Raw genomic sequence first — 17439 nt, forward strand, 5'->3', positions numbered from 1 at the left:
TAGTAGATAGGACTCATTATTTCCTCACACTTAATTCTCTCTGGAGCAGAAAAAACTCTGTACAATATGCTCAAAATAGCACATAGTAGATTGTGAGATTCAGTCCAAGACTGGATTTAAACAGCCTGGAATTTTGGGATGCTTCAACCTTAATTCCAGCTTACTGAATGAAAGCACATGAACCTGAATTCCTAACTTTGAGAGATATTGGATCCAAAAATGGTCCCAGATGCAATAAAAGATTCACATAACTAAAGTCAAAATGCAGATCTCATCTTTCAGTTTCCAAAATCTCTAGAGTTGTTCCTCAAATCTCATCCAGAGCTGTCCCTGCATTGTCTTCATAGAGCAGAGTTCATCCCTAAATCTGTTTGAGATGTAGAAATGAGGACTGCCTCTCCCTGCTCAGGGTGAGGGTGACAATCCCCTGGAACAATCTTGGAGCACATTTAACAAAACTAGATCTCTTTCAGAATTGCAGGCTATGCCCGGGTATTTTCTGAAATAGTGGCAGCAACTATTAAATAATTGCTGAATTATTTTGAATTGTTGAATTATTACATTATTATATGAATTATTAAATATATCTATTACATGTTCCTTACCTCTGCTCCAGTGAAATGCACCCAGAAGAAAATACAGCACTCAAGAGGGAAAGTCCTGTGACCAAGAGACAGGAATGCCCACTTCTAAGGGAACAGTCCTTCTTCCAGTCACAAAGCACTTCTATATTTTACATTTAGCAGCTTTGGATGAAATGGTATAAACCTGTAAAGGAATTACACTTTATAGTTTTTGTTTTTACACATCAAGACTGCAGAGAAATGTTTCACTCTGCAGTATCACACTTCTACTTTTAAATCTGGGTTAGAAAGAAATAATTCTGAAGAAGGGTGACAAATGCAAGTTCATAAGTGGTTTCTGCTCACATTTTAATTTAGCAATAATGCGCATTAAATGGGCAACAAAATCCTATCATTTGGAAAAAAATACCTAATATAGTCAGGTGAAAAGTACAGATTTCTGTCCTAAATACAGACCATTTTAACAAAAGCTATCACTCCTCTCAGACTTAGTCATACATCTACACATATAACTCTGTGTACATTGGCCCGACTGCATTTTGCTGAGGTTACTCCAGAAGGAAATTAAGTCCTGACTAGTTCTTTCCTGGGAAAGTCCAAGCCTGTTATGTATGTTAGGAGTGTAAACATGCTCAAAACAAAGAGGAAAATCCATTATCATCTATTAAAAGTTCCAGTAAAGACTGCAGGTGTACTTAACTTGCTGGAAGTAATGGGAATGTTCCTATGTATTGTCCCTGTGTATTGTCCCTATTCTCCTGCATTATACTTCCATTGCTAGCTGCTGCTGCTGGAAATGGGCTGCAGGGGAGCCTTGGTGGTCATTGCACTTCTCTCTCCAGCACATCTTCTTACTTTCTGTCTTCTTATCAGTCCTATGAGCCCCTCTGCTCCTTAAGGACAAAGAGCACCCTACATACTCCCAGTTCCCCTCTGGGATAAGAAAGTTAATTAGTTCCTAGATCATTTTGAAGGCCAAAGCAGTTGCCCTGCTAGTCTTGCAATGTCAGAAGCACAGAAGACCAGCTTCCAGGATTTGTGCTTCCTCCAGGCACATTTTGGGGCTTGCTAGTTTGTCTCTCTTCTTTAGTAGTTACTTGGAATTCATAAGACTTTCCAGCAGTGGAGACATCACTTACCTACTTCACACATGTAAAAGCACTCACCCATCAGTCTGGGGTAGTCACTACAAAATTCAGCTGTGGATTATTGGCCATTAAAAAAAAAAAAAAAACATTGTCCATTCAGACAGTCCTAAAACCTTAATCATATCCCAGCTAGACAGAATGAAAGATAATAGTAAAAACTGAAATCTTTGGGGAGAACTCAGGATTTCAAAATGCCCTATGGGAGGCTCCCACTGCCAGAGGGAGAGGACAAACTCCAGAAATCAGCAACCTGTGCCAAGAACACTAAACAAGTAACATTTTGTTTAAAACTGAGAGCTGAAGTTGGCAAAAGGACTGCAGATGCTGTAAATGTCACTTGTGCATGAAAGACAGAGGTAGCCACTTAAGCTATTAGTACTCAAAACATTTAAGGATTTATGGATCAGATGTGCCTTAAAGAGGAGGTGCAGCCTGGCAGGCAGTTAAGATCATGCAGTCCAGGTGGCATGTGCTTTCTGCTTGGGAAATTCCCTTTCCTAAACTGGCAGCTATGCCTTGCTCCAGCTGTACCCTCCAGATTTCAGGTGCAACACATGCTGCAAGCCTCAGGTTAAGAAAGAAGGTGATGACTAATGAAACCCAAAATAAATTGTCCCAGATAATAAATATTCATCAAAGGTACTTGTGTCATCTTTGCTTGTATGTGCATCCAGAAAATGATAGAGACATAACAAGACTTGAGGAGCAAATAACAATTGTGCCTAATTCAGAGAAGCTGAAACATCATATACAGTTTCTTCTACTTGATTTTTCCCTTCCATAATATTTTTTTTACATTTGTCTGAGCCACAACACCCGGGAGCCAGCTCCCATTTGTGTCCCAATACACTTCAGCTATTGGATAACTTCTTCAGGTGCATCAGAGGAGAATCAGATACACAGTCACTGATCCTACACCTTCCACCCCCATAGTCCCATGCACGAGCAGAGATGGAGGGTTGGTGTCTGCCTGTGGGAGAATGATTGCCAGACACTGGCCTAGTGAGAATGCAGAGAAGGAAGGTGCAGAAGCACATAGCTGTGGTGCCTGATAGTCTGTGCATGACTCAAGCCTACTAGCAATGTAAACCTTTCTCTTGCCTTATGTAGGAGATGTTGCTTCTGAAGGAAGATTAGCTGGCTCATCCCCTTAATGGACTTGACTCCCTCCATCCCCTAGAGAAACACCTTCTTATTGCAGACCTATAGGTCAAATTCCATTCACAAATCCCACAAGAATTCTTCACACTCGGGGTTTAATCCTTCCTCTCATGTCTAGCCCTAGGTCTGGCCGAAGATGGATCAACAGATGGCTAACTTAGATGGGCTGCACTGCCAAATTTATAGCCCAGTTTTTTCCTATTGTGTTCATTTATTTGACTGAAAGTCAGACTAAAATTGAGGTACAATGAGAAAAACAAGAATTGATAAACCTTTCTTGGGGGATGGGGTCAAGTGTAGCTCAGTCTGACGTGTGCCTGTTCCTGTCTTTGTGGCAGGATAGCTGGACTCCAGACACCAACATGACTGAACGCTTTGATTGCCACTACTGCAAAGAGTCTCTGTTTGGTAAGAAGTACATCCTGAAGGAGGACAGCCCCTTCTGTGTGAAATGTTATGAAAATCTTTATTCCAACACCTGTGAGGAATGCAAAAAACCTATTGGCGCTGACTGCAAGGTATGTCAGATTTGTGTCTTGTTACAGAAACCTTGAGAGAGCAGCCTGGGTACAGAGCTCTGAGATCTGGAAGGATCCAGCCTACCAGCTACACAGGGGCTTCTTTTGACGGGAGAGCATGTTTTCTGGACCCCTTTATCTGTTTTGTATCATTTCACTTGGCAAACCCTTCTTTAGCCAGCATGGTAATAGAAATACACTCCTGTAAAGCACAGAATGGTCTGATGCTCTGATGTAAGAAATTCTCTTCAATTCATTGGGTGACCCTTTCCTCAGAACCTCAGCTGGGTTCTGAAAGGGTGACAGAAGCTGGTTGTGCCTACTTTTGGTCAGAGGGAGCTAAGGCACTGCTGGCTTTGCTGTGACCACACTCCTGTGGTCATCAAGAGACACACACTCAAGCAAAGGTGCTAACTTGGAGGTCACAGAAATCCAGCTAATGCTGACACAAGTAATAAATCAGATAGAGTTAGAAAAATTAACCTTTTAAACACAGAATGATGATAGTGGAGTCTAATTAAAGAATGGGATGGACAGAGCAGAGGCCTTGTTTGCTTGAGTTATGCACTGCTACAAGACATGTAAACACCTGCCTGGTACAGACCAGTTATGACCGCCTGTATTTCTTTTAAATTAATTTAAAAAACTGGAGTTCATGCCAGTTTCAGCCTGCCTGAATGAGGACAGAGGAGCCATCCAGTGGTGTCTGTTACACAGCTACCAACAGACTTCATCTGATATGCCTCCTCCTTGCATAAAACTGGCCTGTTCAAAGTTGGGCAAGATTTTCACTGACAGAGCAAGATTGCAGTAGAAATGCAATTTGTATTGCATGCCCATAGAATTTTTCACTGACCCAAGGAGATCTGATTTTTGATTTCCCATTGCTGATGCTCCATGCCTCTACAAAGATAAACTAATTCCCATTGGTGATACTACCACCCAATCACTAGTTCAGAGATATAAAAATATGTGCTTACTCAGACTGGAAAAAATAAATGTCTCATACCTTCCAAATTGATCTACAACACCCTATTGGCAAATCAGTAGGAAAGTCCCTTTCAGAAGCCTTTAAAAGGTAAAAATTTTTCACCACCAAGACAGGGAACTGGCAATAATCTGTAAGAAGGTATAAAATTGCCAGCTTTCCTACAGCTCATAAATATTCAGTTTAGAGATGAGATACAGCTGGCCTGGCCTGACCTGAAAAAGCAAAATATTCCTGCCCCGTTCCAGGATGTGCTTTTGTTTTAAAGTCTCTATCTAATCCCCTGAGAAGATATTTCCATGTGTTGATAGTCAAGAATTTAAAAACTTGGACCAGCTTCAACAAGTCTTGGTCAAAGTATTCAGGAATTAATCAGGCTGAACTTTTCAACCCAGATTTATGTATTTAGGGAGTGTGGGTGTTATCCGATATACTGCTTTTCTTTACTTTTAAGTGAAGCACACTCTAATAACAGATAGAAAAAAAAAAGAAAAAGCCCCAACTGTCTGCAATCTAAGAACATTTTAACTATGTAAAAACTATGTGGAAAACACAACTAAGAGATAGTAAATAAAGATTTCTTAAAGAGCTATAAAATGTGTCAGAAGCAAACATGTCCTTTTGTTGTTTCCATGACTGCCGTTTGTGCCTGTTCATGCTGTAGTTTTTGAAGCTGTTGAGCAATTTTAGCAGATTCTGATAGATGGATAAAAGTTGAAACGTAAATTCCTGCAAGTTTTCTGAAAAAACTTGTGTTTGGGTAGAAAAAGAGATCCTATGAATGTTCTCACTGAGAAGCAAACTAAAGTTGTTTTTCAGTGACAGTAATAGACACTAGAGAACACATTTGAGAGACCCCTTACAAGTGCCTCAGCCACAAGGTAAGTTTCAGATGAAGTGTGCGCACTGTGAGCATAATTCAGCCATGAAACGGTCACAAAAAATCAGGCTTCTCCTCATTAAACTGTATGAATATGTAGGTATATAAATAAAAAAATACACATACACACACCTATATATATGTAATTTTACATAAATCTTTTTACACATACTTTTTCATCTGAACAAGGAAGATAAATTGCACTATCTTTGGGAATGAAACCAGTGTGTTTACTGCATGGACGAAGTTGACTCCAATTTGTTTGTATGCTCGACATAACCTAAAACTGTAAAATTTGGAATAAAAAATATAATGGAGTGACAGTGTCATGAGAAAAGTTCACATCCAGGCCTCTGCATCTGGCAGCCGTGTCCACACCTACAACCACATTACAACCTGCAAAGTACCACAAAGTTCTCACATCAGATTTTCCTTCACAAGTCCCTTCTTGGCCACCATTGTTTCTCTTCACTAAGAAAAGCTACACTGAGAACCAGATACTCTTAACTTCCTTCTTCCCCATCCTCCCAATTACAATCAAGCCTCCTATAACTGACAGGGTTACACCAAAGAGAAAGCACAGGTGCTGAAAAGAGGACACTTGTAATACTCAAATTCTGACAGCACTGGACTCTGAGAGGATGAAATTGATGCTGAATTTTCACATTGTGTATTAGCTATAGCACAGAGAGGCCACAAGACAACAATGCTGTAGAGAAACTTTCCTTGAATTCAAGTCAGACGAGAAATTTCTTCACTATCTTTCTAGTTTTTCAGGTAGTTTATGGGTAACTGAGTAATAACTAATTTGTTCCTTGTTTTAAAAGAACAAGTCTTTGCCACCAGAAAATCCCAGAATGACAACATATGTCTGAATGCCACCTTTGGGCATAAGCCATTTCATTAACTGTAAACACTTCTAGCTGATGCTTACAAAACTTCCACAGGCAAATTAAAAGCTTCATGTACTGACTGGTAGGAGGCACCAGCAGGACGCATGAAAATACAGGGTTGTTTCTCTCACACCTATTACACATTATCCATGTGCCAACAGGTTACAGGAGAAATTTACTTTCCTAGGAAAAATTTGTCATTTTAATGGCTAAGTCCCTGGTGAATGCTCACCACACCTACAGTTTCATGCTTATTTCTGGAAATCCACACATCTTGCACCCATTTTCTTAACTGGCAAAGGGTTACTTTTGGTTGACTTTGGCTTTTTTAATACTTTCCTTGCAGATCCTATGATATGGAGACCTTGCAAATACAGGAAATACCTTCAGTAATCCTGTGTTTAATGCAGTCCACAAGCTGGCCTTGCCAAGCAGAAGGGGGTGAAAACTCTCTCTGTGAAACGTGCAAATTAAATTATGAGTGGATTGTGAGACATAGCTACTGTGTCAGCACACAGGCCAAAAATGCCTCAAAAGGGTCATCCTCACACATAAACCAAACAAGAAATAAGACCTCCAGTAATGAGAATCAGAAAAGAGAAAAAATCATTTCTCTTGTTTTTAATATTTAAACCTTGTCCCAACATGCCACACTTTTTCAGCTCATTATTGAATCTCAGGCTAGTTTTTGTGAGGTGAAATGGTAAAAGAGGTGGATACCTTAATATCTTCTCACACATGTAAGGGGCTGAGTACAGCACAATATCACTTGTTTTTTACCTTTTCTCAACATACTTTTATAGGTATGTGCCAGTCTAACATACTTAAGTGTTTTGCTCCAGGGTATGTGTAGCTAAAATCTGCACAGCATTTAGTTGGCATAGCCCATTTCCTACATTCAGCCTTCTGAAAAGACCATTGAGGTAAAAAAAGCCATGAACAACATATACAGTTACTGTTCTGGCAATAAACTCTCTAATCTCCTCCTTCCTACTGGGTCCCTGTTGACACCCAGAGAAGCTGAAACCCTGTTGTTCAAGAGAAATGGTGCTGAATAATAGCTTCAGTTTGCTTAGACTTAAAAAGCCTGAGGAGAAGACAATAAAAATGCAGGGTATGAGGAGCCCAAGCTTAACCCAGTTAACTGGTAACCCTAGTCTAAGGAGATCTTCTGGGTTTTTTTAAAAAAATACATTTTCCTAAGTCAAATGCAGTCCCACCCTAGAGGCCAAATAAACCATGCTGGAGCAAAACTACACAGAGCTGTGGAGAAGCTGTAAAACTTGATCTTGCCAATGTTAACAGTTACCTTGTCAAAGTTTTCTTTGTGGTTGTCATAATGAAAATAAGTGAAAATACAACAGAAATTAGTTCTATATCACTTGCACCTTCTGCTGGAACAGATTTATTTGGGTTACAATCAGCTAGCATAAACTAGAATTCATATGCCTAAACTAAATCTGATGTTCTTTCAGCTTAACAGAGGAGCAGCCTGACAGTCAGAAAGCTTTCAGTCAGTTTTTGCGCATGCTTTTCCAGTGTAGAATTTGCTCCAGATCAATACATCCGCAACTTATGAACAAGTCAAAGACTCCAGTAAAATATACGACATGCTGAAATAGACCAAACCTCCTTTTCAGAGACCTAAGAACACTCATGATGCATAAATGGTTTCATCAGTACCTTGGACTTGCTTGCTTTCAGATGTGACAGATTCTGAGAGAGAAAGGAATATCCATTTCATCAGTCTAATATTCTACTGTCAAAGTCAGACAACTTAGACTCTCTCTACATTCAATGTAGAGTTATAGTAATCCAGAGAAGGTAAAGATTATTCAATCCACTTTTTATCTGGAGTACTTTTTGTTTAGTTTTTCTTCATGACTTCATGATGATGAAATACCTGCTACTGTCACCCACTCAGCTACTGCCTATAAAATCTTGCCATCATAACTGACTCAGGGATCAAATCTTTCATCTTTGACACCTAATCTTTGTTTTCATTACTCCTCTTCTAAAAGGCATGCATCATCTGCAGGGTATCATTTCACTGACAAAATAAGCATACATCACTGCATGAATTTTGGATATTAAAAAATTGCTTGCTGAAAATTGCAAAACCAGGAAATGACAGGTAATGAGGAAAAATAATTGAATACATCACATTACAAGAGAGAGAAGATCAGATCTCTTGTTCTACTTTCTAAAAGTCAAATTTCGTTATTTTGGAAAGCACTGCATATTGTATTTTTCTGTTAAAATATAATATGAGACCAGATTTAGGCTATTGGACATCTCCCAAAAAGAAGAAAAAAATGTAAGTAACTTCCAAAGAAGATTGGTTTTCATTTGCTATTAGAAAAGATTAAAATATTACAGTCAGAAATTTGTATTGTTTCAAAAGGATTTAGCTGAAATGAATAGATGAGCTGAATAAACAACTGTCTGAAAGATGTAAAGTGGAAGTCTAAGATATTCTACCACAGAGTGCAATCTCAGAGATGAAAATTGTTACTCACAACGATCCAAAAAAATTAGGTGAGTGGCACAGATGTCCATACAGAAATGTTTAATTGCATAGTCAAATTTTGACACAAATTACTAAAGTTTACAAGCTACCACATATCACCTGAGCTAGATGAAATTGTTTCAGCGTTTCCAGCTAGATGTTTATGAGAACAAGGCTCCCAAAGACAAACTGTTATTTTAGGTTAATCTAAATCTGTGGTATCTTGCTCTGGTTTAAGATTGCATGTTTGGAGTTACTGTGACTGTACTGACTGACATGGTACAGCTAATGCCAGATAAGTATGAACCCTTTGTGATGCTTCACACAACTGCAAGATTGGAATTCATTATTCTACCACTCGCTCTTCTCCTTCAGTTAATCTAACTAGTTTAGTGTCTGCAATAAATACAGAGTAGATCTTGGGCTAGAACTTGAGAATTTATTTCAGCTGAACTTCAGCTGAACTCCCTATTCATGACAATTCTATCCTTTCACAATCCCAACCCAAACCAGAGCCTCTATATTTTGGGGCAGACACCATTTCTTGTATTCAAGCTCTATTTTGTTTGAAGTCCAAAGACACTGTTCAAGTGTTACATGTACAGGCCACCTTAATTTAAATTTTAAAAAAGCACAATCCACTGGTTTAGGTCACAATTTTGAGAAGTACTGTTTCTTTTAAATAATCAAAGGAACCACTGTGAAGAGTATTTTAAATACTAACATGCCCACACTAATCCCTTGGCCAGTACTCTGGATCACGGGATGCAGGTACAATGTGGTCTTGTATCTTTCAGTACAATCCACATCTGAAATATAGGTAAACCAAATCACAAGAGCCAGTAAAAATTTGTGGTAGTGGAAAAAACCCCAGACAGATCAGACTCATTCACTCTTGGTGTAAATCTGTCAAAAAAATACCAGAATGCAATTGGGAAAAAATACTTCTGTTCAGGAGTAAATATCTATGAAATGAACTAGAAATCAGCAATAGATAAGGGAAATAGGGGAAGTCTATCATACCTATTGGATAACAAGTTTTAATCCAACTCAAAAGCGGGGCTTTATTCTCAAAGGAAATACCTAAGTGAAATTAGCTGCTCCTCTGTCAAAAACCAAAAGGGTTACCTTGAACTGAGAAAGGGTTGATAGTTGTCATGAGCTGCTCTTGGTTATCACAGCAAAATAAGTTCACCTTTGTCAGAACATTTTGCTTTCCTCAAAGCAGCCCCAGGTCCTGGCTGGAGTTCAGATTTGGATATGTTTGCATTCTCTGAGCTTCCAGTTGTGCAAACCATTCATTCCACTTACTCTGTGGTTTTGGATTTCTGCAGGATCTGTCTTATAAGGACCGCCACTGGCATGAAACCTGCTTCCACTGCTTCCAGTGCAAGAATTCCTTGGTGGACAAACCTTTTGCTGCAAAAGAGGAACATCTACTTTGTACTGACTGCTACTCCAATGAGTACTCTTCCAAATGTAATGAGTGCAAGAAAACTATTATGCCAGGTTAGAATGCTCACTTTTTGGACTAAATAGAAAGCCCAAACTCAGCAATATTTGTGAGAAATCTCTCTCCTTGACTATCTCTACTAGGTCATGCTGAACTCTGTAAAAAACTGGTGATGGTGCATTCTAGTCCACTTCCATGACCAGAACATGCAATGTACATAGTGGCTTATGGAAGAACTTTCATTCATGTGAAAATTTTGTCTAATTACTCAAAATTTAGCTTCTCTCAGACAGATGAAAAATTGATCAAAGTGCCTCTGAGGTCTTTCTTGAGCACAAAGATATGAAGGAACAGGAAAGAGCTATTTTTATTTTGACCTGAAAGATGAGGTTATAGTATTAGATTGCTAAAACCTGTTGTTCTTACAAAAATACTATAGCATTCTATGATGATTTGAGGGCCTTAATGTTGAAGTGCTATCAGTGCAGGAATAAAATATTAAAAGGCAGTTTGAAGAATCCTTGTACAGACTCCATAATGATTACTAGTTACTTTGTCAGCTGGTTTTGACATTGGTAATCTCAGATAAAAAAGAGAAAACCACAATATTTTGCTCCTCAGGTGTAAAAATGAAGACTTGATGATGAAATAAAACAATATTTAAAAGGAGACAACCCTATCTATTCCAAGTTTAAACATCCCCTACTATTCTATGTGCACCCATTTTGCTGACACAGAAATAAAAACTGACATGTTTGGGAATAGCCAGTGCTAGTTTTAAAGCTGGAACTCTATGACCCAGGAAGTCCATTCCCATCCCAGAAAGCTGCTTGTGTCCTGGGCTGCATCTAACATAAGAAGAACACAGAACTGTGGGAGGAGGTCTGGAGGAGGGCCACAAAGAGGGCTGAAACACTCTGCTTATAAAGACAGGCTGGGGGAGCTGGCATTGTTCAGCCTGGAGAAGGCTCTGGGGAAACCTGTTTGCAGCCTTTCAGTACTGAAAGGGGGCCTGTAACAAACCTGTAACAAAGATGGGGACAAACTTTTCAGCAGGGCCTGTTGCAATAGAACAAAGTGTAACTTTTTTAAAGTAAGAGAGAGTTGATTTAGATTAGTATAAGGAATAAGTTTTCTACAATGAAGGGCTAAGGTAAAACACTGAAACAGGTTGCCCAGAGAGGTGGTGGATTCCCCATTCTGGAAAAATTCAAGGTCAGTTTGGATGGGGTTCTGAGCAACCTGATCAAGTTGAAGATGTCCCTGCTTACTGCAAGGGCTTGGACTAGATGATCTTTAAAGGTTTCTTTCAACTAAAACTGTTCTATAAATCTATGATTCTATAATGTTATGTGTATATATTTTTAGTACTGCTCATCAGGTTCATTGCCATTATCAGTGATTTACTGGATGGATCACTTTTTGTCTATTATGCCAGTTATACATAGATATGTAATAATGGAGGCTGGATTGAGTGACACAGAATCCCTGCTTCTCTTCTGCCAGAAGAGAAGAAATCAATTTTTGTAAGCTTTGCGGCTACTCACTGGTCTCTATCTGCTTACCCAAGATAGCTGAGATGTCACCACACTGGAAGAGCAGTACACTCATCATGTTTATTCTACCTACACAGCACACTGTGGTAGTACAGGAGCTACAGTAGAGGAGTATGGTCACCATTGAAAGCATAATTTATTTTGAAAGAATCAGCAAGTGATTGGATATCTTTTGTGGAGACTGTTAGTGCTAAACTTGCCCTTTGCTTTGAGCCACTAAATGCAAAATGTAGATCACAGAATCACAGAATCACAGAATCACTAGGTTGGAAGAGACCTTCAAGATCATCGAGTCCAACCCATACCCTCACACCTCAACTAAACCATGGCACTGAGTGCCACATCCAGTCTTCTTTTAAACACGTCCAGGGATAGTGACTCCACCACCTTCCTGGACAGACCATTCCAGTACTTTATCACTCTTTCTGTAAAAAACTTTTTCCTAATATCCAATCAATATTTCCCTTGATGTAGCTTAAGGTTGTGTCCTCTTGTGTCAGCTGCTGCCTGGAGAAAGAGACCAACTCCCAGCTGACTGCAGCCACCTTTCAGGGAGTTGTACAGAGTGACAAGGTCACCCCTGAGTCTCCTTTTCTCCAGGCTAAACACCCCCATCTCCCTCAGTGGTTCCTCACAGTGTTTGTGTTCCCAGCCCCTCTCCAGCCCTGTTGCCTCCTCTGGATGTGCTCAAGTGTCTCAATGTCCTTCCCAAACTGAGGGGCCAGAGCTGGACACAGCACTCAAGATGTGGCCTGACCAGTGCCCAGTACAGGGGAAGGGTGACCTCCCTGCTCCTGCTGGCCACACTGTTCCTGATCCAGGCCAGGAGCCCTTGGCCTTCTTGGCCACCAGGGCACACTGCTGGCTCACGTTCAGCCGGCTGTCAGCACCCCCAGGTCCCTTTCTGCCTGGGCACTGTCCAGCCACACCGTCCCAAGCCTGTAACATTGCAGGGGGTTATTGTGGCCAGAATGCAGGGCTTGGCACCTGCACTTATTAAACTTCATCTTATTGGGCTCTGCCCATCTATCCAATTATTTCAAGTCTTTCTGCAGAGCCCTCCTACCTTCCAACAGATTGACATGTGATCCCAGCTTAGTGTCATCTGCAAATTTGCTAATGAAGGACTTGATGCCCTCATCCATGTCATCAATAAAAATATAGAACAGCACTGGCCCCAGCACAGACCCCTGAGGGACACCACTGATGACTGGCCCCAGCTGGGTGCAGCACCATTCACCACCACCGTCTGTGCCTGGCCATGCAGGCAGTTCCTAACCCAGCACAGAATGCTCCTGTCTGAGCTGTGGAAGCTTTACTAGGAGGTGCCCATTTAAGTGGTTACAAGCTTGTTCTTTCAGTCCTTCTGCAAACCCAACTCACACTGACTTCAGTCTAGTAGCTAACAAAACTGGGCTCTCCCCTCTTCGAGTTTCAATGACAATACCATCCCGAAGACAGCACAGCTGCAAATGTAAAAATAAAATTCTAGACTATTAAAAAATTATCCATATCTTCTTTCTCCAGATTATTATTCTTTCATTGCTCCTTGACATGATATTGGAAGTTACTAGCATAGAGAGGACATCATTTTTAGAAGGTGTCTGTTAATAAAATGGAAAAAAAATATTCAAGAATGTAAGCATCAGAAAGATTATTAATAGTTCCCTTACTACTGATGCAAGTCAATTTAAAAGAAAAAAAAAACTCACCAAATAATCCTGTCTCTCAGCTGAATTTAATGAGATCATAAAAGAAGAAAAATATGCAACTAGTAAACAAAGATGAATTAATGCTTGAGAAGGGGGAAATTGTTAAACCCTGCAATAATAGAGGCACAGAGAATTGGCATCAAAGGCATTAGTGTGGTTCTTTTTCATTAGCCAACTCAATCAGCTTGTCAGTCTTCCAAGTATTTGACTTCATGTTTGCTGTTACAGGCTCCAAGAGCGATGCAGAACTGTAGGAAAAACATTTGTTTGTTTACCCTTCTGGCCAGTATCAAATATTCTGACTCAAACTGGTACACAGAAATCATACCATGTGCAAATAAATTTATCTATATAATGGGGCATCTCCAATTTCCTGGAAGGGCTCAGAGTCCACCTGCCATACAGTGGACTGAATCTGCAAAGAACACTATCTGAACACTAAAACTTTGTTCTAGAGAAGTGCATTTATTTTCTAATTACCATACTATTTCTCTGCTTTCCAATAAAAGGGTTGTTTAAATCCCACATTTCAACCATATTTTCAATTCAACCGAAAACAGAGAGAAAGCTTTTTCTTACTGGAAGTTTCAAGAGACAGAAAAACATTTAGGATAGGTTCTGTTGAGCTGGAAACAATTGTGAACTTATAATACACCTCAATGAGAACAAGAAAAAGGCTCCTGAGCAGATATGAATGAATCCTTTGTCTCAGACAGAGACTGTATTTCATTGGGAAAAGGAGGCAAGGTGCTTGCCAGGAATTGCATGGCTCATCCTTGACAGTGTTCAAAGTCAGGTTGGATCAGGTCCTGAGAACCTGGTCTAGTGAGAGGTGTCCCTGTCCACGGCAGGGAGTTTAAAACTAAATGATCTTTAAGGTGTATTTCAGCCCAAATCATTCAATGAGTCTGTAATTAACCAGGTACCTTGCTGCTATTTGAGAAAGATGCAAAACAGATGTGGAATGAATGAAGTCAGTCTTTAATGAGGAATGGCCTGACCTCCACTTAGCACTAACAGCAACTTATATTGGTGTCTGTCCAATTCCCTTGAATCTTCCTGTGCATTGGAATTCATTATTTGCCTAATAAGACCACAAAAAGCTGTTCTAGGCTGCAGCTATTTGCAATAAACATTTCTCTTCTTTGCAGGAGAAGAGATCTCCAAAAACCCCAAGTGGTACCAAATACCATGCAAAGCTGGTAGGAACATTAAATAGCCTCTAGCTCACAGCTGCAATGCTTCTGGACTGACAGACAGCTGCCAGGAAAGACAGAGCTACAAACTGCATCTATCTCATCCAGAAGCTCACTTGGTGCTCTGCTCTCATTACAGGTACTCGGAAGATGGAATACAAGGGCAACAGCTGGCACGAGACCTGCTTTATCTGCTACCGCTGCCAGCAGCCTATTGGGACAAAGAGCTTCATCCCTAAGGACAATCAAAACTTTTGTGTCCCCTGCTATGAAAAGCAGTTTGCCATGCAATGTGTCCAGTGCAAGAAGGTAGTGCAAGTTTTGCTTATGTGACACCTAAGAGATTGAAGTCCTTCCCATTTTATATCCAAGTAGGCGGAATATCTCATTTTTGGACGTGTAAAAAGATTAAGAATTAACTGGTTTTAAGAGATTATATAATTTCAGTTCTACTTACTTGTAAGAGGAAACTCCCTGACAAAGTCTTGAGAAGCAGAAAGTAAATACTTCATCTAAAATATGAAATAAACCGGTCTTTCCCAATGAAAGGAAGTTGAAACACATCAGGTAATTCCTCCACTATGAAGAAAGGGACAGGTGAAGGAACAGTGAAGAGTCAAACTCTGGTAAATGCATATGAAAAGCAACATACAGAGAGTAGCTTGAAAAACTGAGTACAATTGAGAGTGAGATTTTACGATATATGCAGAATAAAGTACTTTTAGCATGGGGCTTCTTTTTATAAATAAGGAAATTACAATAAAGCACTTACATGATTTTCTCAAGGTCAACTCCAAGCAAAATTATAATCTTACTGTTGCTAAACCTTCTCCTCCTCCCGCCCACAAAAATCTCATCAACCTTCCATTTTACCAAATCAAAATACAAACTTGCCACTTTTAAGAAAACACTTTCTTGTCTTGTTTTTTCCCTAAAACAGGCTATCACCACAGGAGGCGTTACCTACCGGGAGCAACCATGGCATAAGGAGTGCTTCGTGTGCACTGCGTGCAAGAAGCAGCTGTCTGGACAGCGCTTCACCTCCAGGGATGAGTTTGCATACTGCTTGAGCTGCTTCTGCAACCTCTATGCCAAAAAGTGTGCTGGATGCACAAACCCAATCAGTGGTAGGTCTCTCATGGCTGTTTTGTGTGTTGAGATGCTACTAAATGCAAAACTAAACAAAATTCTGACCTGGTACAAGAGATGCCCAACTAAATATTTTCATGGAGCTTCAGCTAGTCATTTTTGAGGTTAAGCAAAAGACAATTACTACTAAGAGACGTTTTTCTCTTTTTTTTTCTTTTGTACAACTTCAATACATCCGATGATAACTGCCATAGCCTCAAACCCTGGAATGCTTTTTTACTAATCTGCTTCTTTTCCTGAGGCATTCTTCCTTCAGAGCTATGAATCAAGTTATGACACATGACAGACTTCTTTTTTAATTATCTAAAATGCACCTCTATAAAACATAAATTAACATACTCAGGTGCCATAAAACATTCTGTAAAAGATTACCAGAAATCTGTTCAGAGTCAGGTGCTTTGCTTTTCTTCTGCTGCATGTTGCAGGGCCATTTCATGGAAGCTCATTTCTGCCATTATCACTAGGGATAACAGCCTTGCTCATTAACTTTGCTGAAAGCACCAGAAGTATTTGAGGGTGAAAATGTTAGTCACTATAGAATAAGGATGGCAAAATTAGCACAGCAATAAACAGATTTGCCACAATGTCATTTTTTCACTGCTGTATGTCAGATCTCCATGTCAGTCTGCATGACCTGATGGCTGACCTGCCATTGTTTTCTTGTAACAGAACGATTTTGCTTTTCAAACAGGACTCGGTGGAACCAAGTACATCTCTTTTGAAGAACGGCAGTGGCATAATGATTGTTTTAACTGTAAGAAGTGCTCCCTTTCATTGGTGGGTCGTGGCTTCCTCACAGAAAGGGATGACATCCTTTGCCCTGAATGTGGAAAGGATATTTAAAGCTCATACTAAGGTGTGAGGAAGAAGGGAGGAAAGCTGTGCTTGCAATATATAGTCTGAAACACATGGATGTTCGGAGCTAGCTTTGCCACTCTGTGTCTCACTGTATTATTAACATTTCTTAACCTTTTTCTTTATACTCTCCAAATCTGGAGGGAAAATAGCTTGAGAGTCTCTAATAGCAGTGTTGGTGTTTAAGATTTCTACCAATAACAAAAACTAATGCAAAACCCATGATGTAAAACTATTTGGCTGTTTTTGACATAACTTACCATTTTAAAGATTTTTTTTCCTAAAAAATATTCCCGTTACAATTGATGCAGTTCAAGGATAACAATGGCCACACACAATACATTAACAGGCGGATATCCAGGGTGAAGCCCTCTGCCCACTGAAATTAATGGCAAAGGACATTCAGTTCCAATAGGGCTGGTGTGACCCCGGTGTTCTTGAGCTATGTGACAAGTGTGTGCTGTCAAGTCTGTAGAAAGACTGCAAAAGTAGAGCGTGTTTCAATGTACATGGATTTGTGACATGCCATAAAAAGATAATGATGGAACAGTGGAAGTGGGAGTGCTTCATGACAGGTACATATTTTATTGCATGTCTAGGTGATCATTGTGTTCTGATCGACAGTGTCAGTATTACAGTTAGTTGACATTACACTGCACATTGTATTTTTCAAAATAAAACTGTTTAAAACAAAACTGTGATTGTGGCTTAATTGTCTTTACATAATATTTACAAAAATGCTTTCACATTCTGAAGAAACACAATGCATACAAACACAGTCCTTTTTGCACCCAATTTTTGGGAGTGTGAAGTTTAGACAATTCTCAGAAGGGTCCT

General features: G+C 39.8%; 1 protein-coding gene across 3 annotated transcripts in view; it reads left to right on the forward strand.

Moving 5' to 3' along the window:
* FHL2 (four and a half LIM domains 2) overlaps positions 1-17291 on the forward strand; it is a 134376-nt gene extending 117085 nt beyond the window's left edge. For 2 of the 3 annotated variants that reach the window (XM_058045410.1, XM_058045408.1), the window contains exons 2-6: positions 3232-3411; positions 10016-10190; positions 14738-14907; positions 15539-15725; positions 16439-17291. In XM_058045410.1, the coding sequence (XP_057901393.1) occupies positions 3256-3411; positions 10016-10190; positions 14738-14907; positions 15539-15725; positions 16439-16590 (840 nt within the window). In that variant the 5' untranslated portion in view covers positions 3232-3255 and the 3' untranslated portion in view covers positions 16591-17291. The remainder of the gene's footprint in view (positions 1-3231; positions 3412-10015; positions 10191-14737; positions 14908-15538; positions 15726-16438) is intronic. The other variant, XM_058045409.1, reaches the window with a different exon arrangement.
* Positions 17292-17439: the final 148 nt, after the last annotated feature.

The sequence above is a fragment of the Melospiza georgiana genome, chromosome 2 (assembly GCF_028018845.1).
Source record: "Melospiza georgiana isolate bMelGeo1 chromosome 2, bMelGeo1.pri, whole genome shotgun sequence".
Lineage (NCBI taxonomy): Eukaryota > Metazoa > Chordata > Aves > Passeriformes > Passerellidae > Melospiza > Melospiza georgiana.